We start from the raw sequence: 23117 nt of genomic DNA on the forward strand, positions 1-23117 counted from the left end.
GTTGATCAGTTATTAACATACAAACAAAATTTGTTGCTTTAGTTTGTTAGTTTCTCTTATAGAAACTGTCAGAATAAGGTTTAGATGGTACAATTTGGCAAAAATGCAAGTTAAAATTATTGCAATATTTAAAATATTTCAACTTTGTTATTTTTTTATGCATATGGCAGATGTTTAGACTGAAACCTAATAGAAACTGGACACCTTTGCCCCTTTGTTTTTCAAAACTACAAGCACCTCAGAACTGAAGTTCTGTCAGCATTCCTGATTTGAGCATTTATTTTTTTCTGGTGGTAGAACTCAGCATTATAGCTACTTAGATGATGCTAGCCAGGAGTTTTGAAGTTTCTTTTGTGGTGAGCCCGGAAAGGCAGACTTCCTGTAGAAATACCAAAATGTCGTAGTCTGGTTGTATTCTTTCAGCAACTTTGTTTTTCTTCTCCACTTGCACAAACATCTAAAGACATATTTTTGTATTTACAGTAGATGCTCAAATCAATTAAAGTGCAGCATGTTAGGCATGGAACTTGGAAACATCTGTCTGTCTGATGTTTTCTCTGTCAAATCCTTGCCAGGATCACTTCCTCCTTGTTTGGCGCACATCATACTGTTAAAGTTTATCAGCTTGACACATGAGGATTACGTTTTTGCTTTTGAGAAATGAATTGTTTTTTCCAGCATGCTGATGAAGGCAAAAGATAGTACACATAGTTTTCTGTGTCCATTTCACCTTTTGTCATCTACTACATAGTCAAAATCAGATATATCTTTTTCTCACAGGCTTTTACAGTATCAGAATGTGATCTCTGCCACTGTATGTGATATGGTAATGCTAGCTGCTGAAGAATAGCCTTGAGGATGTGGGTTTACAGTAGCTTACTGGTCAATCTCATGGCTATTTGTTGTATGTTCAGTGGCCAATTAAATTTAACTTTGGAAAAACTGCTGTGTTCTGTGCCTATGCTGTCTGAAGCTTTATGTGATTCTGCAGAAACAATGGTTGGATGCTCAGCACTCAACTTTAAAATTCAGCACTCTTCGTCATTTTTATATGATCAAAGACATGATCAGTGTAAGTGGAATTACTGAAGTGCTGGAGTTAATAAGCATCCATTTTCTTACATTTCAGGTCCTATACAAAAATGAGAACTACACTGTGAACTCTTTATTTCTGTGAGTCCTGTAAGTGTGGCAATTAGGCAAGCGTAGTTAGTGAACAGGGTTAACTCTATGCAGTTTCTTGCTAAGTTTTTCTCAAGGAAGAAATAAATTTTTTAAAGTTAAATAATATTCTTGCAACAGTCTGGTTTCACCTAGATTTTTGAATGCTGACAACACAGAGAACCTGCTTGATTTTTCACTCCTTGAGGAATTGTGATACATAAGCCTACAAGACCACTAATTACAAGGACCCATTTTCTAAACACAAGGATAAATGCAGTTGTTAGCAGCTTCTTTTTCTGTCTAAAAATAAACCATCATGTGATACTATATTCTTGATGTGAACTCCAGACTCTTATGACTGGACCTTCATTTACTTGGAGAATGTCACAAAGTAGTAGTAGTCCAAGAGAGAAAGGGGCTATCTACCCTGGCCTTCCAAAACTAAATAGGTGAAAGCTCTTCAGCTTGGGAAGGAAAGAAGGAAAAAGACAAAAAGAAGTGGAAGTCTGTTTTGAAGGTCAGTAAAATCATGAATGTTCTGGAAACTCATAGCAAGGTAAGTCTGTTACATTCCACAGCAAAGAGGTAGCAAGCACTCAACAGCAGATCAGCTGAAATGGAAATACTCTTTAAAACATGTACAAAATTGTGGCATTCACTACTAGATGCATAAAATGAATTCATCAGAGCTGAGATATACTGTAAAAAATTTGGTACATCTTGATTCTAAAACATAGTGGCACAAATAGTCTCTGGTTCAGTAAGTTCTTATACAGATGACTACTAGAAGCTGGGGTTATTTGTCCACCATGTTTTGTATGTCTTTTTCCTAAACATATGATAGTGAAGTAAAATAGCAAATGTAATATCTTTTTAATGTTTTCTTTTCAACACCCTATAAAAATTATAGCTGATTTAAAGGGGGTTTTTTGAGCAGCCTGTGGGATATTTTCTAGATTAGTTCACAGATCTTCTTATTAACTATGTAAAACGTTTTGAAAATGTTTTTGTTGAAGCGTCGATTCAGAATGTCACAATATTGCTTGTGCTATTTTCTCTCACTTTGCATAATATTACAGAAGTGACATTCTGTTTTATGTTCAGAATTTTGCATGCATAGTGGATTGGTATGCAGAAAATGAGAAACTTGATAATTTATTTTTATGACTGCACAAGTGTTAGACATAGGAGCTGTTTGGTGTGAGAAGTCAGGGTATAACAAGTACAACTGTTGTATGTAACAGATTGGGTTTGCAGGAAGGCTTTTGGGTTTTTGTTTGGCTGTGGTTTGGTTTTATTTTTTTGTAGTGACTTGCTGACTTTGGAATTTCATGTAGTGTGATATCATGAAAGGTAAATAGCCAGCATTTCAGGGAAGGTAGGGAGGGAAAAAGTCTCAAGGTATGTCAAGCCAGACATGCATGCCTGGCCGTGTAAAATTGCTGAACATTAAAAAGGCCAGTCTCAGATTAACTGACTGTGAAAGCAGAGGTAGTATGAAGAAAAGAAGGGGGGGGGGGGGGGGGGGGGGGGGGTAAGCTTCCAAATGAAGATCTGGGAAAATCTGTTATATTCCTAGTTTACTAAAACAATTGGGTTGCACTTGCAATTTGCATATATCTTTTTTTTTTTTTTTTTCCTTAGCACTTGAACTGAAGTACAGAAAGATTGCCCTGGAGATAAATTAGAATAGTTTGTTAACTGGTTCTGTAAAAAGTCCTGGGAGTTGCAGTTTTACCCAGGCTTTACAGTGAACTCTAGTATGTCACACAAGTATCAGCACAAATAATGAACTTTATATGTTACCCAGCTTCAATTTCTTCAACATTCTGAGCTGAAATCATGGTCCTTTTGTATTAAACTGCTAGCCCTATACAGCCTGTGATTTATCTTCTGAACTCAGGAGTCCCTTGAACTCTTAATTTCTCTGGCCTTGATTGACCCTATGGCTGAGCTTTGTTGAGCAAAAGTTGTTACTTCCCCTTCTTTACTTTTGATCTTTGTAATTCTCCAAGTCTGGATGTATATATAAACATGCTTGTTTGGTTCATTTTGCTTTTTTTTTTTTTTTTGGAAGTCCAAAGGCTGGAAAACTGCCAGCAGGAGTGCAAGAGAAGATACTTTTATCTGTCTCAATCCTGTTTTGTGTATATGTTGACACTTGGCATACATGCAGGCATTAACTGTAATGGGTATTTTCCTGTACTGATAGCACTAAGTCTGACCCACATACCGCTCCTTCTGTTAGGGGTGCGCACAGCTATAAAAAGATACAGGTTCTATTTTCCCCTTGCAGTTTTGCTGAGCCTGAGATGATCCCTGCTTTTGTTTGAAACTTATTCTGTATCATAAGTTTGCCTTTGGTCAGTTGGTTGTTACTTTTTGGTTTGGTTTGATTTTAATTCCTCTTTGGTTAGGCTCCTTCAACATGTTTGAAGACTATTATTTAGAAGTTATTTAAATCTGACATTCATTCTGGGGTGATAGTCAGTCAGGCTTCTACCCTCCTGCCAGGTTGAGCGGCCTGATCTTTCTTAGTCATCTTTCTCTTGATGTGCTTGAAAAGCTTCTACCTTTTAGTTTTAAGAACCTATTGTTTCTTGCTGTGGCTTGCCACCTTATGGTTATGTTTTAACTTGTTTGTCTTCTCAGTTTTCCTTGTGAGAACATGTGGGTTTGTTTTTTTAAAAAAGTATTTACATTCTAATTGCCACCTTTAATCATTTGCTGAGTCATACTGGGTATTTTTTTGGCCTTTCAGAATCTTTTTTGATAACTTGCCTTGTCTTGCCACTTCTGATCCCTAATATGGTGTGTTGTACCACGAATGAACACTACCCTTTCAGTTTCTTCTTTTACCTTATTTTTAACCAGCTTCCCCTTTTCTGTGTAGTTGTCATATGCTTCAGCTGATCACCCACAAGTTCCTGTATTTCTGTTGTGTGATATACCTCCTGTTGCCTTGAGATCTGATGAAATGTGGTGTAATGTGCCTGGCTGGATAAGGGCTTTGGTTATTACTGCATTCTTTTCAGTAAGCCACTCTGGATAGTACTGCTTATAGTGTATCCTTGCTGACCTAAGAGTTCAGCTATTTCACTGACAGTTGACAGGGAAGTTGACAAAGATGGTCTAGTGTGCACACAGAACAAAAGCGAATAGGAATTATTCTAAACTGGCAGGATAGACTCTTCTTCTTTCATTCACCCCTTTTTAACCTGTCAGGGAAAATGTATTTTGTATTGTATAATACTAATGATTTAATATAGTGTAATACAATGCTGTATTGAATATTATATGAGTATTGCAAAGACCTGCAATACCTGATCTCTAAGTCAGGTGGAACTTGGAAACTGATTTAAATCCCCACAGCATGGGGGATTTAATCATCTGGATTTTACACAACATTCATTACGATGTTAGCCATAAGCCTATGGGATGAAATATGGTATTGCAAGAACCTCTTGTCCATTCCATTGAAGTGGTTTACTGATTTGTAGATACTATTAGGACACTCTTCATAGGAGGAGTAGAGGGATGAAACAGGAACAGATCAAGAAGTGAAAAATTGGGAGAAACTGAATTTAATTGCTTAGGATCACCCATATGAGGAATCTAACCTTCACCAGTCTGCAGGATCTTAAGATACCTTTTCTATATACCTGTATCTTTTTGGTTTAGCTGGCTTTTTCCTTTTGTTCCTTCCTGTTTGTTGGTTCTTTGGGGGATGGGGAGGTTCTTCATGTAGAATCACTACCCTGTATGTCCTTGTTTTATTCATAAGTAATTTATATAAAAAATATCTGATTTTTGGTACATATTTGGTACTTCTGATCTTTAATACTGAGCTGTTCTTCCTGAAGATTGGACTTAGCCTTAGAAATAAGAGAGAAACCCTGATCAGTAGCCTTAATGTTAAGTGTATGTCTTACTAGTGTATTAGAATTCCTGAAGTTTGACAATTAATTGGTGGATAAGAGAACTGGCTTATGTTATTTACATTGACATTCCAAGGTCTTGTAATGAGATTCTGGGGGAGAGGCTACTTAACAGAAATTAAGTGGTTATTGTACAGGAGGTAACTGTCATTACGGATCAAACTGTCTATAGTAAAGTGTAGAGTTTTCATCAAAGCCAAAGTGACTGTGGCATGCCTTGGGGTTTTGTATCAGTCTTGCCATTACTGTATATTAACTTCATAGATGAATAAAAGTGGTTAGTAGTGAGGTAGAAGAACCTGTAGATGAAAAAAATGAAGGTAAGTCGAGAAAAAATTTTTGTGAAGACTTTTCATCAAACTAGAAAAGGCTGCACAAAGGAGATAATGTTCTGTACTAATATAAGTAAAATCAAGTATAATGGAAAACATGGCATGTGCGTTAATTCATGGAGCAGTGCTTGCTTTCTAAATTGCATCTTTTGTTTATACACTGAGTTCTCAAAGGCTTCTTCCAAACCAAAGTGTCTCAACTTTGATGCAGCAAATGCACTGCAACTACAATATCAGGATTTTCTTGAAGTATCTTTTGGTGCTGCTAGAGAGCATCAAGTTAGAAGTAAATAAAAAATGAGGACTTAATTGTTTGGCATATAGAAACTTGGGAGTATTTTTTCTTCTACCTTTCTTATGTCAAACACTTAACATGTTTGCTTGGAGTTTTAACTCTGCTTGCTTTCATACTTTTGTTCTAGCCATTCTCTGTAGATAAATGTTGCCTGTTGTATAATTTTAATATTATCTGAAGGTAATAATTGTCCTGTTCAGGTGATTATTGATTTATTATAATGTGTATATATAATGTAATAATAATATAAATAATAGAATTATTAATAAATATGTGTTTGCTCTAGACTAATAATTTTGAAACCTTTGTTATTCTTTATGAAAATATTAAGGAATTTGAAAGTCTGTGCACTGCCTACTTTTTCACTTGTGCTCTTTTACATTTTCATGTCCTTATAAAGTCAAAATAGATGTTCTGCAATGGGTAGAGTACCATATTTCATTCTTTGTATGTGAACTTTCTTATATGGGTTGTTCTTTATAGCTCTTCAGAATAGAGAGTATAATTGTTACAGGATTTCTTGATATTAAAAAAAAAAAGATTATTCTGTTCAGTTTGCTTAGATTATATCTCTTACTGTGTTTCTTTGGTTTATTCAAGGGCATTGGGAGTTTCAGTGACAGACTATACATTTGAAGACTGTCAGCTAGCTTTGGCTGAAGGACAACTTCGTCTGCCTTCAGACACGTGTCTCTTAGAATTTGCAAAGCTTGTGAGAAGCCTTGGGTGAGCATATACAATATTTATATGTAAGGTCCATCTCTATTATATATCTATGTTTTATATAGTTTTCCCTTCATATAACAGTATTGCATTTATGAATATATATGGAGTGTTGTCATACTACAGTTGGGGTGTACACTAGTAGAAAATTAAAACAATACTGTTCTCCACTTGCAGCACCTCTAGATCTTTGAGTAGGGTAGGTTGTAAAATTAATAATTTTATAGTCTGACAAGTGAGCAGTGTTTCTGAAGTGTTCATTCCTGAACAAAACTAGAAGACATCTCCTGAAGACAGTCAGGAATACTGTGGGATTCCTAATAACTGAAACAGTTAAGAGTCAATTGCCCTTTCCTGTGACATCTGTGAAGGGAGAACAGCACTGCTATAGCAGTCTTGTGACTGGATTAATGTTATAATAGTGAGGGCAGAGGGGTCACCCTTGCCCAAGAAGCACAAAGCCGTGGTTGATCTTTTGAGTAGGTTACTGCTAAATGGACTTTTTAATGGAACTGTAGCTTAGTATATGCAGTGTGGCTCCTCTCTTCTTGTTGCTGCTGTTTTCCAGTTTTTCTCCTGTTTCTGCTGTCATCCTATTGAACCACCACAAACTGATTATTTAGAGCTGCATCCTATTAACTCCTTTAATATAAAACACCCTTTTCCATTTTTTGTCACCTTACCTGAAAGTGTAGACCATGGTTTCACATTTCCATTCCATACTTTATTTCCGTTCACTAATTTTTCCTTCACCTTCTAGCTTGTGTATATAAATGAAAAAAAAAAATCTATTGGAGAATAGGGAATGTAGGACAGCATACGTTATGCATTCAGATTACAAGTGTATGTTAATTGTTGGGACCTCCACCTGTAAAGACTTCCAGTAGTATAGGAGAGACTTCTTAGGGGAAGCAGATTCTTGCTTTGTTCCAAAGGCTCTGAATTCACAGAAACAAGAAAAAAAAAAAGCAAACAAAAATAACCCAAAAAAAACACCCATGTCTCTTTATTATGCAGTTGATAATCCTAGGATTCAGTTTAATCCTCTTGTTAAATTGTCTGACTTCTGTCTGCTCAATTTAAGCTTTTCTTTCAGATTATGCTTTTCTGTGTTTTTGTTTTTGCCTCTAAAACAATTATGTGCATTTCTGAGTGAGGCTCCCCACAACGCAAAAGGTCTCTGTCTGGTTTGAGCAATTGTACATTGGTGAAGTATTTTTCTGTCTTGATTTGGATATGTGCCAGTAAGAAGGCTATTATGATGGTATTTTTCTGGCACAATTGGATGAAGATTGTAATATGGCTTCATCTCTAATGCACGTTTGGCAATGCAGTCATTTTGCTGTTTATTCAAAGGATTTTGAGGCCAGGAAGGCATTAAGATCGTCCAGTCACATCCCTAAATAACTGGAACAGTAAATTTCATCCAATGGATTTTGCATCCAGTCTTAATACTTGTTTTTGAGCAATAACATACCTTCAAGGTAACATCTAGTTTTAAATGCAAGATTTCTATAGTAAGGCAAATCTAGACATGTTTTTGGTTTAGATTGATTGAAATCAAGTTATACCTCAGTTTGCTGTACTGGAGAGTTATTTCTGTTCACATTATTTATATACAGGATTTATTAATACTGTATGTAGAATTTGCTTCATCTGTGTTCAGCTGTATGGGATCCAATCCAGAAGCCATGCAGCTACTGCTGCCAGGTCACAGCTGTCTGAAACTTGGCTGCCTTGTCTTGAACTCTGGGGTAAATTGACTGCTGTAACAATGAGATCAACTGATCAGACTCCCATCTTCTCAAATTCTGCATTCATTAGTTCTCAAGCAGTTATGCTTCTCTTGAGCCTGATAATTTGACCAATGAGCTAATGACTAAGCTATATGCACTCTTTATTGTAGCTTTCATACATTGTAAATCTTCTGCTTCGTTTGATGATGTATGCCACAATTAATTACCCTACTGTTTAAAGTGATTTGGCATTTGTACTTTGACTGGATCTATTACCATGTTCTAGACATTGAAGCTTATTTGGATTTTGTGCCTTATTAGAGACCTTTTCAGATATTTTCTCTTCCAGAAAGTGTTAATACAGTATAATCAAGTCTCACCTCCATCTTTTTATGAAATACTTTTTATGAGCTGCTTTAGGGCAGTTGCCTGCAAGAAGATCGCTAAGTTCTGATTTAAATTGATTTGTTCCTATTGTCTCTAACTTCTGTTCATTCTAATTCCTGCATTCACTTTGCCTGTGAACTAGAAGGACGTTCTAGCCTTAACTGTTGTTCCCCTTTCATATGGAACAGTGGCTTTTAGGCCATCAAATGAGTTCCTAATTTTTTTTTAGTTGTGATTATTCTCAATGTTAATTGTTTTATTTTCTGAAAATTGGGGGGGGTCACCAAACATAGCACATATTGCAATCCAAAGTAGACATTTTTGAGACACTGTGTTCTCTTTACTGTTGCATTAGGCTTATAAAATCAGGTCTTGAAGTAACCTGAAATTTTGCTTAAGTAATTCTAGTGGTCCAGGCCTTTTGCATCTTTGGGGGGGAGGGGAGGAAGTATTGGTAGCCTCATCACACTTCTAGCCAGATTAAGGATCATCTGTTTTTCTTGTACTTGATTTTTTTTACTGATCTCTTTTCTCTTGCTTTCTGTCTACCTTTCAATTTGTTAACATTCAGTTCTCTGCTACTGCATTATTTACTTAATTGCTTCCTGGTTTTTTTTTCTTCCAAATCTTTCACTTTTAAAAACCCAAGGTATGATTTGGAATGTTTAGCAAGTCTGGATGTGTGTCACATCCTTCTGGTTTAGTCACTGTTTTCTACTTGTTATTTTTTCTTATTTACTTGAGGTCTTTTTGGCAAATATTATTTTAAAATTAATATTTTTAATATATTTATTTTCTAATATTTTTTGACAGCTAGGCAGCAGTGGTACTTGTACAAGATGATACATTTTCTCCATTATGGTAGTTGGCTTCCACTTTGTGCACCAAAAAGCAATAAGTATAGAAAGTACAGCAAGAACATAATATGGTATCCTGGTGAATGTGCATTTTAATATTGGTATCCATGTAGCACAAGACCCTTTCATCTGGCAGGTTCTTGATCTGGTGTGTGCATTTAGTATACAGACTGAGGTCCTTGGTACTTTTCACTGAAAACAGTATGGCTTTGCAGATTGTCTTCTACTTATAAAAGGTATGGTTTGCACCAAATTATCTTTTTCAGGTCAGATTTCAGAAAAATCCCCTGTTCTTGCCTTCTATACTTCTTGACTTTCTCAGTAGGGTTAGTCTTAGTAATTTTTATCTTTAACAATTGGCAGCAATTTATGTTGGAATTCTTTTAGGATCTTTATCTCTTTTGTTTTCCTGAGCCTGGGTATGATGTGATGGGTACTAGTGATGTCTGCCCTGGAATCTACAACCTTAGCAAGCCTGCACGATTTACCTCCTTACACACTCCCTGGCAAAATTCAAAATTAGTAAACCTACTTGTGTTGAATCAATTCTGCTGTCTCTTACCAAAAGTATTTTGGTAAGGATGACCTGAATTAAACAGCAGTTCCATTTTGACCACTAGTCTCCAGTATTATCTCGTCCTGTTGACCACGAGGATCCTATTAAGCAATGCCCCTGTAGGGCAGATCGTAAGATCTGCAAGGAGGAGATAATTACCTCATAGGTCTGGTGCCTGTTTATTCTTGGTCAACAGCCTTTACTATCCAGACAGTAAACTTCTGCTGTCCATATGTGCCTGAAATGGTGGTCCAGACTGTAGGAAGAGCTTTGCATCCCCAAAGTAATAACCCTGGCAGATAACTAACAGTGCCATGACTTCAGAGTGCTCAGAGATCATCTATAGCAAGAAAAAAAACCTTGTGGAGGATGTTCATCTGTATTCATGATAAAAGCAATACTGTCCATTAAAGGTAATCACAGATCAGGCCAACCATGATAGCCTCTGCTAAGTGGATCAAGGCAGGGTGTGCCAGAGTATTTGGAAGGTCAGTTTTGCAGCTGTTCTGTATTCTTTCTCCATTATGACAAGAAGTTGCACAGAAGTACATCAGCAGACATAAAACTGAATGTAGTATGTTTTTCTGGAATAAGGCATGTTTCTCTGAGCTTGCAGTTTACAGTATCTAGCTACAAGATCAGCTGTTCTTACACAACTTCCAGCTCAGTGAGACATTAGAAGGTTTTTGGCAGGGTGCCAGCATGCAAGAAAGGAATTTGTTCTCAAATAGTCAAATGCAGCTAAAACTAACTTTAAGGAGGTAAGACATCTACCTTGCTAATAGTGGTAATTCTGCCAAAAAATACCCTACCTTTAGGGATCTGTTTTTCCCTGCGAAGTCTGCTGTGAAGGGTTTAATGTTCAGAGCTGTTAATCTTGAAGAATGTCCTTTCCATCTTCAGGGACTTGGAAATGACTTTGTTCTCTTTGGTGCGCACTGGCCTAAAAAATGAAACAAAACACCACAACAGCAAATAATGTTATGTATCCTAAAGCCTAGATCTTGCATGGAAGCCATTAGGCAAACAAGCATGATTTCATGACCAGAGATATCCACTGTTGGCTTTCTAGCTTTTATAGCCTCCAGTAGGATAAAAGTAACAATTTGAAAGGAGGCATTCAAACCATTCCACATAGGTTCAGAACCTGTTGTGAGATTTAGAACACTTGGCTTCAAAAGACTTTCAGCATAGTAATCCACCATCAATTACTTTCTGATTGTGAAATTGCTAGAGGGAAGTGAGCCCACCTTGGATTACCAGAAGTACAATGCACTTGTACTCAAGCTGAAGCAATGCTTGCCTCACTGATCCACATGCTTTTTTTGAGATTGGCTCACACCTCTTTCTATACAAAACCCAAACCACAAGATGTTTGTAAGATTCATGATAAGCTGTGCTACTTTCCGTACAAGTTTTGGCTTCAAACTTTTTAGCTTTTTGCACTTCACTGAGGGGTGAAGAGGAGATTTCACTAATCTCAAATACTGCTCACCAAACAAGTACTACCTCAGTTGTAGAAGGTGAATTTTGAGTCAATTCATTGCAAAGCAAATCTCTCTGATTTAGAGACAGATGTTAGACTGTGTGTTCTGTGTCAGTAGTGGCTTATCTCAGGGGAGGATTTGGATGCCAGCTGTCCTCATCCTACAGTTAAAATCCATTTTAACTACTACAATGGGGGATGTATTATCTGTGGACGCTTCTTATATATAATCCTGCATGTGAGAAGTTGAGTACTGTGTGCATCTCAAATCCTCCATGTATTCCTTTGTGATCGTTACTGCTACTTTTCTACTTGATCATGGAAAATTATTGTTTGCAGAGGAGTTTTTTGCTGCTCTTTTTATACTGTCTAGGACCAAAACTTAAGACAGGTGCTTTAATGCCAGGATAGAGAACATACAAATGTTCTGTAGGGGCCATGGGTCTCTAGAAGAATTCTTTCATGTTCAGGTCTTATACTTCAGAAATACAGGGCTTGGTGTTGTTTAGTTAGTACATTTTTGGTAAGTCAGTTTAGGTAATCACAGGCAGCATAGTAGTGTTTTTACTTAAAAAGTTATTTTTAGGAAGGGTCATTTCAGCAAGTGATCAAGGTCTGGAGCTGACATATCAGATAATCTTCCTATCAGAAATGCTCTTATCTTTTTTCAGAAGCTCCTGAGAATGCTGATATTAAGTATTTTATTCATTCTTGTCACTGAGAGGAAGCTGCTGAAGAGTCCCAGCTGCAGTCTGGGAACAATTCTGGTGTGAGCTTGTGAGTTCTGTAAATAACTTTCTTGTCTGCAGCAGCAAACAGCAAAACAGACAGCTGCAGAAGAATATTGTAGAAGACTTTATTGGCTTCTTTTGTCTTTGGGCTAGAATGTTTGGATCCACACATTACTCTAAATGAGTTCAGAGGAAACCTGCTGATCAAGATTTGGCTGATGTTGTATTAAGGAGGGAATTTACTTTTCCCCACATACTTGCAGCACCATTTTTATATTCATAGCAAGAGTTTTTTCACAAAGTGAAAACAGGAAGCTTGACTTAGAAAAAAAAAACACACAAAACCAAAAAAAAAACTAAAAAAACCCCAACAAACTAACAACCACCATGCAGTAGATACTTGCATAAATGTAAAGCTGTTTATTCATCAGTCAAAATCTGGTTTTGCAATTGGAAGGACTGAGGGAATTTCTGTAGCTGTATTAACTGCTATAACTTTGTTTAGGTCGCCTCATAAGTGTCCAGCTCTGGACTGAATGTAAAAAATGAGGACTGATAAACAGGATTAACTGTATAATCATTATTATGTAATCCCTGTGATCCCAAGATGCATCATGTTCAGTGACATTAGTAAATTTGGAAACATAAGTCTCTTTATGTCTCTTTAACCAAGTAGTAAGTGACAGGACAAGAGGTAATGGCCTCAAGTTGCACCAGAGAAGGTTTAGACTGGATATTATGAAGCATTTCTGTACAGAATGGGTTGTGAGGCATTGGAATGGGCTGCCCAGGGAGGTGGTGGAGTCCCCATCCCTGGAGGTGTTTCAGAGTTGGGTTGACATAGTGCTGAGGGATCTGGTGTAGTTGGGAACTGTCAGTGTTAGGTTAATGGTTGGACTGGATGATCTTCAAGGTCTTTTCCAACCCAGACGATTCCGTGATTCTGTGACAATTGGTTTATGTTACTGTCCTATACTATAGCCATATTCAGGTGACCTAAATCCCACGTAGTTCTCCATGCCTGGTATTTATTAGCTAGTTCTAGGCTGTGTTTCTTGTTTCTGTTGAACTGCTTACACATACAGCTTATAATCAAAGTAGAACAAAGGATACAAGTTTATGACCAGGATTCCTGAGCCTGTGCAGTAATTTCTAATACAGTTCAAGAACTGATGGGAGCCTTAAAATTATAGGAATACGTTATTTTATAATAAAATTGCTTAATAATTCCAGATTGCATAATGTTTTATACCATTATCATCCATTGCTTCATTTGGTATATTGAAATCTGTGGTGTTAAAACTGGGTTTACTTTTGAAATGTGCAAAAATAATATGCTTTGTAGGTTGAAGCCAGAAACACTTGAAGATGATCTTGATAAATATGCTGCAAGTGCCATGAAAATGAAGAAAGAAAAGGTCAATCTTAAAGAATTTTCAGCATACTTGGAATTTCCAGTTTCTCACTTATTAGAAAGTATGTTTGCGCTTTTTGATGAGGTAAGAAATTGTACTACTTTGGTCAACTCCACTTTAGCCTAATTCTGTTCCAGTTGAATTCACTGAGGTCTCTTTGGGCCAGTGCTAAGGGCTTTTGAGCACTTCACCACAGTATTTGCCTACTGCATTTCCTTTTCAGCAAGGTAAGAGCACCCATCATCAACTAAATGAAGCATTAATTCAGGTAGAAGTTAAAAGGAGTACCAGTTGGACAAAACTAATTTTCTTTCTAGTTGCAAAATATGAAGAGGAAGAAAGATGAGTTCAGGCTAAACCTCTGATGCTGCATGTTGCAACTGAATGCAGTGCTTATTAGCTGATATTTCACTTGCCTTGTAAATAAATCATTTGTTCTTGTAGGATGCCCAAAACCTGAGGGGCCTAGGAACTTGGCAAATGAGCCATTTTTCAATCCTCTGGCAATCAGTCAGAAAGGGGAAATGACTATTATCTTTGGATGAGGTGCTGTTTGGACCAGGAGATGGATATGTTCACGGTGTTCTCTTGTAGACCAAAGAGTAGATGTCATGTATTCAGGGCTTAAATTAGGCTACCTTGCTTATGGTTCTCCAGTTTTAATTTTAACCCAGTAATTCAGATGGTTTAATATAAAAACCTTAAATGCACAAGTGAAGGATGACAGCAGCAGCACTGTGTTCCAAGAACATTTGAATTATGACTTCTTGACTGAGACTCTGAAAGGTCCTGTAGAGCTTTGATGACTCAGGTTCTTGACCTGATGTAATTCTATTCTTCTGAGACTTTTTTTGTAGTGGCATCTCTAATGATCTTTCTGAATAGTCTGCATCTTTAGCAACTGTTAGTTATTTATTAAAGTACTCAGACAAATTGCAGTATTTTGAGGTGAGGTTTTCCTTCACAGAATGAAGATGGCATAATTGACATTCGGGAATTTGTCATTGCTCTGTCAGTTGTCTGTAAGCCATCCAAAACTCTGGAAACAATTCAGCTGGCATTTCAGGTAAGCAGCATTTTTCTTTCCCCATGTAGTTCACTTATATTTTGAAAATATTAATATTGCCATTAGACTTAACAGAAGCTTGTTTCACATGCCCCTTTAATACCTAATTATATTTTAAAGTAACAGTAATGGAAGGTTGAATTAAGAGGGTCAGAGGGAACACACGGCAGGTTTGAGTTATGTAAAATTATGGAAGTTTGCAGTTTGAAATTGTTATCTGGAATTCTGGTAGAATCCTTTTCAGCACACTGAGTCTCTCAAGTCCTTCATATTGATTCATCTAAACTAAAGGCTAATGAGTTGTGCTTCTTTTAGAATGTTTCAATCAAATCTTATTTTTAAAGTTAATAAAAGATTTTAAAACTTTTACTACATGTTAGTATATATTATCTTTTTTACCCCCTCTTATTTTCATGGTAAGATTTTATTCCCTCAGTCTTACCGTTGTTTCTGTGTTGGTCTTGCAGTCTCTGCTCAGAGTTTATGCTTCCCAGAAGAGCTCCTGATCTTATTCTAGCCTCAGGGGTTTGTTGTAGCATCAGCACAGATAGTTAATGCAGGCTTTTTGGGGAAGTGACAGCAGCAATACTTAATGTTTGCCATTCCGGTGGGTTTGTCTGACACCTTTTTTATTACTTTTTAATTAATTCCTTTAATATTGCTATTTCAGCAACAAACCCTGCATCATCTTTTCCCCTTGCTATGAACTCACATGGTCTTTAGTGTTACTGAAACCGAAAAGTGCCAACTCTTGATGTTGTCTTCGCTCTTGAATGCACGGAGTTGAGAGCATTCTGTTGCATGGTACTACATGACAGCCTTATTTTCTGAGTACTTGTTTTCAGGTTCTTCAACATACCTGTATTATTCTTTTAACTATGTTTTGCTAAAGAAATGAGACTCTTGTGAATGTTTAGTGTTCACAGCTATCATTCTTACCCTTTGGCCAGTATCAAACAAATTTGACAAAGGAGGAAGGAACGAGAATATTTAGTTCCTACAAATATTGGGGGAAGTCTGCCTCTAATAGCTGCTGTTACTGCTACTTCTGAGGGAAAAGCAGGAAGGTCTCTGCTCTTTCTTACTCCATTTGATCTATATAATGGCACAGAGAAATCATCAGGTACTGTTTGGTGAGCTCTGTGCCTTCATACTAAAATGAACAAGCTTAAAGTAAACTTGAAGGTGGCTTTTGGGCAGTTTTCAGTGGAATTTAGCTCTCATGAAGCATAATGTGAAATACACTTTTACCATTTTAGAAGAAGAAAGGCTCAGATTGGGTGGTTATTTTCCTTAGAAGCACCTAAATTGAAGTTAACAGGACTGTTTTTTAGAAAATTTCTGTTCTTCACTATCTACTCTGTTCTTCAACTCATAACATATAATTTTGAGTTCCCTGGTTAATTGCAAAATATAAAGTTAACTGTAGAGCTGCAGAGAAGTTCTATGCATGTATTAAGAAGTCAGCAAGGGAAAGCAGGTATGGCTCATTTTATCCCACTAGTGATGATTGGAAGGGTTAAAAAAAGTCTTGAGCTGAGGAAATTTTGACTTGCAGTATTCTAGAAAAAGGGAAAGAGAACCTTTGGGGGGTTTTCTTGATTTTTTTTTTTTTTTTTTTTTTTTTTTTTTATTTCTTTGTAATCCTTTCTTCCCTCTTGTCACGGGTTCATGTACAGTAAGATATTCACACAGCTTATTTGGAGCCATTGAAGGATCTAGCTAGTTCATGAATGTGTGACTTTGAACAGGTGCTGTCCTCTGCCATATGCTACCTTTTGGAAAGCACTTTGTCATTTGTTTTCAGAGATCAAGTGCAACATTTCACATAGCTAAACAAGTTTTCAAAGTGGAAGTGTTTAGTATGTGGCTTGAAGAACCTGAAAAAATAGTTACTGAGCCACCAGATTTCTAAAGTGGTAGGCAATTTAGAGAAGGGGGGATTATGGCAATCAAGTGTAAGAGCAGCACTCCAGTGTAAGTGCTACGCATCCTCCCTTCCGAACTGCTAAGGTAACTAAAGGGTGTAGATCTTGCCAACGTGATGCTTGTGAGCCTTACCATCAAGTATCACTTTCTGACTACTTGATCTGTGAAGACAGAGGAGGTTTTGTTACACAAGTGTCTTGTCCTTGGCCCTACTCCTTGTGAAACAGTGTGTAGGTTAGGTGCTAGGGAAGAAAAGGCAAGATTCTGGATATGAGCATGAATGTTGTCTTCTTCAGAACTTCAATTTTTTTTTTTTTTTAATTCCATTGAGGTGTGCTGTCTTATGACAGCAACTTCTGGTTTTGTGTGAAAAATGCATCCTTATGCCATTTTTGTTCAATCTCATCAGTTCCCACCTTCTCAATGACATAGAGAAACTAAAAGGAAGTTTCCAAAATAGCGTTTTTTACGTGGTTCAGTAATTTGCAGTGTTGTCATCCTTGAAAATGAGTCAAGGATGTTTCAGAAACTCTTCTGTCTCAATTTCCACCACAGAGAAGTTGAGTTATTTTAGAAAGTTGAATGAAGCTGTATTTATTACAGATGTTTTGAAATATTCAAGTCCTTTTTCCAGGGCAAAACACTGTACATATACGAAGATAGAATGAGACTGAACAATTATTTTTAGTTATCAATATCCTGTCAGTAGTAAAGCTACTCTTTCTGTGAGGAAACTTGTTGCTTCAGGACTTAAGAATATTCAAATTATTATTTTCTAGAATAAGTGTAGAAAATGATAGGCCCATTACTATATGGGGTAGGATTCTCTTGATTAATATAATGCCATTTAGATTTAGCCATTTTATGCAAACTGGCTGTCATAATCAGTTGGACTTTGGTCAAAGAATCTTTAGTTTTACATCTGACCAAGTGGAAACGGTATCTGCTTTAGGCTGACCTAAATATATCTCCTGATTCCACAGACTCTCTTGGAGTTTGGACACATAACTCAATGGCCTAAAAATTATTCTTAGTTCTACAAAACATGTTAGTGTTAAACAGTCTTGTCTCTGAATATCAATGAAATTCCAGTGTTCACGCATGTAAACATAGGGAGTTTTTTCTGAATATAGCAAGCTTTACTTTCTAAGTGTACACAGGTGAACTAAAAATAATGCTATCTCTTACCCTGACTAATCAGAAATCCTTAATAGATCACATCCGTCTGAGAGTGACTAGAATTTCCAATACCAAATTTTAATTTTGCATAACTTCTTAGTATGGTGCTGTTTATAGGAGTTAGCATTCTGCTTTGCAATTTACCTTGCTTTCTTGATTCATAGTTGTACCAGTCAGAAAATGGCGCTATAACAGAAGAGGATTTAGCTCATATTCTGAAGACTGCCATGGGTGTGTCACAGATTAATGTTACACATCTTTTTAGAGCTGTAGATGAAGAAGAAAAAGGAGAGATTACATATGGTAAGTATTTTAAGTGGATCTGAACTGTCACAAAATGTCAAAGTTGTCTGAACTCATGTTGATACACAAACCAGGTATATTTTTATTAAACTTCACCTTTTTTGTTGAATTCAGTAATGATAAAAGCACTGCAGACAAAGTAAATTTATAATTTAAAAAAATGTTTCACCTTTTAATATCAAATGTCATGTTTACATGTTTTTAGAGGTTTTCCCTTCCATATTGAGTCAGGCAATACCTGCATTAGCTCTTTCAGCATATTCTGTTCGGTGACTTCCATGTATGTGAATATGTATTTTCAAGAAAGCTATCTTAGCTCTATCCTGTCGTTTTGTCGACTGTATCTGTTCCTCACTATTTCTGCCCCCCCCGAGTATGGGGGGATGTAAGACTTTCTACTCCCATAATAATTTCTCAGCCTGTTGGAAAATAAGTCATGGGCGGGGGGAGGAGTAGGAAATGAGGGGGTATTAACCAGGCTGCTCAATATGTAGTCTGTAATGCAGGGTGATACAGGGGTGAGAAAGTTACATTTGAAAAATTGTGAGATATGGGTGAATAGATTATGCTGGGAATCAACGTACTTGTATGTTACTTCAGATTCTTCATCTTTTATGCAGTAAGGTTCTAAATATAGTTGTATCATTTAAGTATGAACTAAGTTGTTGATAGCCAGTGTATCATATCTCCAGTAGAAGTGCTTATGACATGCCCTGTGTTAGTGCTTTTCCTTCAGGATAATCAGTATGTATTTAATTTGTGGAAATCTTACAAATTAAGACATCAGTGTTAGTAAATCACAATTTCTACAGTAGTGGTGTGCTTTAACCCTAGCCGGCAACTAAGCACCATGCAGCCATTGCTCACTCCTCTCCCTCCCTGGTGGGATGGGGAGGAGAATTGGTGGCGGGGTGGGGGGGAGGTAAAACTTGTGGGTTGAGCTAAGAACAGTTTAATAATTGAAATAAAGTAATATATAATGATAGTAATAATTGTAATGAAAAGGAATATAACAAAATGAGCAATAAAACCCAAGACAGACAAGTGATTCACAGTGCAGTTGCTCACCACACGCTGGCTGATGCCCAGCCAGTCCTGAGTGGTGATTGGCACCCCCCTGTCTGTCTCCCCCCAGTTTATATGCTGAGCATGATGTCCTGTGGTATGGAATATCCCTTTGGCTTGCTGGGGTCAGCTGTCCTGGCTGTGCTCCCTCCCAGCTTCCTGTGCACTTGCTTGCTGGCAGAGCATGGGAAACTGAAAAGTTTTTGTGTTAAGATAAGTGCTACTTAGCAACAACTAAAACATCAGTGTGTTATCAACATTATTCTCACACTGAATCCAAAACACAGCACTGTACCAGCTACTAGGAAGAAAATTAACTCTATGCTAGCTGAAACCAGGACAACTAGTAATACCTATGTTTCAATCACGCAACATGTGCTAAAGCTTCAACTGTAGAACTGTTTTAGAATTATTGGAATGAGAATCGTTGCCACCACCCTCCCCTTTTTCCCTGCTACATCTTGCCTCCTTGATTCCTGCTGTGCTACCCCTTTCCTTTCTGTACCTCCCTGTCTGTAATGTCCCCAGCATTTCCATGTCCATCCTATGTTAGTGTCTTTTTCCTGCACATCTCTGCTCGTTTCCCAACTCATTTGGGTGGTGACTCAGTTCTTCTCTGCACCACCTCCCCACCAATCACCAGCTTCAAAAATACCAGCACAGAATCAAAGCTGGTAAGCATAGCGGAACTCTAATTTTGGCACACTTCATTGTTTGAGAATAGCTACATTTTGAAATGGTGTACAAGTGAACTCAGACCAGTTCATGTGAGCTACCAAAGAATTAATATTTTAATATTAATCTTTAATAGTACTTAGTTGCATTTAAACCTGCACTTTACCCATGAGTGGTCATGGTATGTTCCCATCACATGAAAATCTATGCCAGTGAACCACAGCAGTGGCCACTGAAGTGCTTAGCTCTCATTTTTACTATTTTATTTCCTGCAGTCAACAGTAGTCTTTTGTGAGGCTACACAAAGTAGAATGGTGTTTACATCATTTCTTTGAAACTTTGTTGGATCTTTTTTCTGAGAGAAGTGCTCATTTTATAATGTAAACATTGCACCGAGATTTTAACATATCTGAAAGCCTAATAGTAAGAATAAATGTCCAGTTTATTGTGGTAAAGGATTAGAAGATGAAAATGAACTTTTAGTATTGCATTTCTATCTTGAAAGTTCTTTCTGTAAGTATGCAATCTCTTGCCTTTCATGAGCATATGTGCAACTTTTCACATACTCAATTTATTGCAGTTAAATACTGACAAAGGAGAGGTAGAAAATTTGCAAACTGCACCTCTTTTGATGTCATTGTCCAGGCAAGTTCTGAGAAATCAAAAGTATGTATCTAGTGGAAGAGTACTGACATTACTTGGGATATACACAGCAGAGGGTCTGCCCACAAGCTGCTTCTTTCTAGGGTGTTTAGCATGTGAAGCAGGAATATTAAGCCTTCGGTCTTACTTGTAAAAACAAAAATAAAATATCGAAACTATCAAACCTACATTGCTGCACATATAGCAGAGTCCTTGAAGCCAGAGATCTCATCCCAGAGGTAGAGCTCAGGTTGCAGGTAAACAGAAGAGCTGATAGCAAAATTGAGATTTTTGTAACTATATTGATAATGTTATATCTGAATTGTTAGAAGTCCAGACTTTTGTCACATGTTTAAAAATACACAAAGATCTGTGTATTGTTTCCATTCTTTTAAGCAGTGTGCTGTTGCCTTAACTGTTTAAATGCACCTTGATTCTAAAGCTCATCCTTTCACTGTAATCTAGAAAGAGGCAAGATTTCTTCATCTTAAGACATGATTCTGGAGAATTTGAATACATTCTGTAGGAGGGCATCGCAAATTCTAAGAAGCTGTCTACCTGCTTTTGATAGACAAATGATGACTGTGAGAAAGTGTTCTGAAGACTCTGCCTTGCTTGCTGGTAACAAGAAAAAAGGGGGTTTTGGCAAAATTATGAATATCCATATGGATGAACATTCAGAAGGAAGAATTATTTGTTCTTTAAAACATAGTATCCTTAACTATATTAACTACAGGATTATACTGTTAAGTTCCTGTACAATAAAGTAATTTATAGCTGAGGGGGAACAAAAACTAGGGGAGATGCATGAACATACAGCTTCCATCAGGAGCATCAAGTAGTGGGAGGGTATTGCAAAGGCAGGAGAAAAACCTCTTGAAGTTCTTGCAGTACATATGCATATTTAATGTAAAAGTATAGACAGCAGTCTTAAAGAACTCCACTTTGGGTTCTTTCCTTCTTTTTGGCTCTTTCTTCTAAGTAGGGACAGGAGGTAAAATTACTTTTTTTTCCGAAGTAAATGACTACGGTAATCTTTTCCTCCAGACTAATGCTTCACAGTTGCTTTCATGGTTCTGCTGCAGGCCAGATCCAGTTAAGGTTGATAGCTGTTTGCTCTCTCCTTTTTAGCTGCAGAAAAATATACTTCATTGGATTCACTGAATGTGCTTAACTGATTCTGATGGATCAGTTTGCACTCAAGCATTTCTAATATATTATTGCAACTACTACCCCTGTTAAATATTTTCAGTATAAAAGAAAGTTCTACATTTCCTTCTTCGAAAAGGTCAGATGCATCACGTTCCTTGGTATGAGTTTTTTTTTTAAAGTTGAACTTGCATTAAATATTATTGAAAGAAAAAATTTTGCTGCATACATTTTCAAGCATTTAAGTTGTTCTTCCCCACCCGTGCAAGACTTTTATCATTTATGTGATCAATCATTCTGTTGTACATACAGGTTTCCCAACATAGATAGTAGTATTGGTTTTCATGGCCTGAACGCCAAGAGCTTTTGTTGAAGATACAGCGTGCAAAATACTTTAGGTCCACATAAACTGTCGATAAAAGATACCCAGTTTTTGTATGCAGAGGGATGAAGTTACGTTTATTGCATTCTTCCTACCTATCCCTTTGCAGCAGTTCGGAGGCAGGGTTGACCTACAACTTCAGTGCCCTTGTGAGCCAAATTACATTCCCTTGCCCTGTGCAATATTGAGAGAAATGTGTTGTCTCAGAGAAGGGTGGCAGAGAGGGAAAGCTGTGGTAGTTCCCTTCTTCCACACCAGCCCAGTTGTGCCAGAAGGAACTGGGTGTCACTCCTCTGAACGGAGTCGTCTGCACTGCATGCTAGGGAACTCACTGCATCATCTGATCATGAACTCTTCTGGGATAACACCGTGAATTTGAGTGGGCTGTGTGTGATAGATACACTGTAGGTGACTGACTTGGTGATAATGTTCACATCCAGCTTCTTCCAGTGTCACTTTACATTATAAGAATACCTTCTTATGACTTGGAATCTTTACAGTATCTTGTGTTCAAATCATGTCTGAATAAACAATCATATGGGCAAATTGTGACAAGGCTTCAATGTCTGGTTTTTAACACAGAATGTTACTTTTTGATGTTAAGGATTCCCCGGTCCCTCAAGAACTAATCTTGCTCTTTTTATTGTCTTATTAGTATCCAACATTAAAATCAGTTTTTTTCATAATACGTTACAAGTTCATTATCTTCTCACAATATTCTCTAAAATATTAGGAGTTTTGAAACGCTGAAATCTTGAGAGCAGAAGGCAGCATTGACAGCTGCTGTTAGGTTGAAGAGAATTATGAGTACAGAGCATTAAAGGGCATGTTTGCAAAAGACTTCCCAGATTTTAAGAAATGACCGCTCTGTTCCTCAGCTGGAGGGCTTCTGCCCTTCCCCAGTGAACAGTGAGATGCTATGTCAGGGCATGTGGTGCTCCTCATGCATTTTAGTGCAAATCTGAGTCTGTTTACCCCTTCACCATAGGAGCTAAGTTCTGGTCTGAAGTGTTTGAAGAGGGCTTAGATAACTTTGCGGCATCTCAGCTCTGGAGATGTGGTAAACTTCTGCTGAGAAGCTAAAACAAGCTATGGGGATAGCATTAT

General features: G+C 37.2%; 1 protein-coding gene across 1 annotated transcript in view; it reads left to right on the forward strand.

The window, feature by feature from the left end:
* The window catches only part of LPCAT1 (lysophosphatidylcholine acyltransferase 1), a 72266-nt gene that overhangs the window by 39846 nt on the left and 9303 nt on the right, over nt 1-23117 (forward strand). Inside the window, exons 10-13 of the mRNA XM_074899397.1 lie at nt 6330-6455; nt 13551-13704; nt 14588-14686; nt 17959-18097. Of these exons, the coding sequence (XP_074755498.1) occupies nt 6330-6455; nt 13551-13704; nt 14588-14686; nt 17959-18097 (518 nt within the window). The remainder of the gene's footprint in view (nt 1-6329; nt 6456-13550; nt 13705-14587; nt 14687-17958; nt 18098-23117) is intronic.

Source organism: Athene noctua, chromosome 2, assembly GCF_965140245.1.
Source record: "Athene noctua chromosome 2, bAthNoc1.hap1.1, whole genome shotgun sequence".
NCBI lineage: Eukaryota > Metazoa > Chordata > Aves > Strigiformes > Strigidae > Athene > Athene noctua.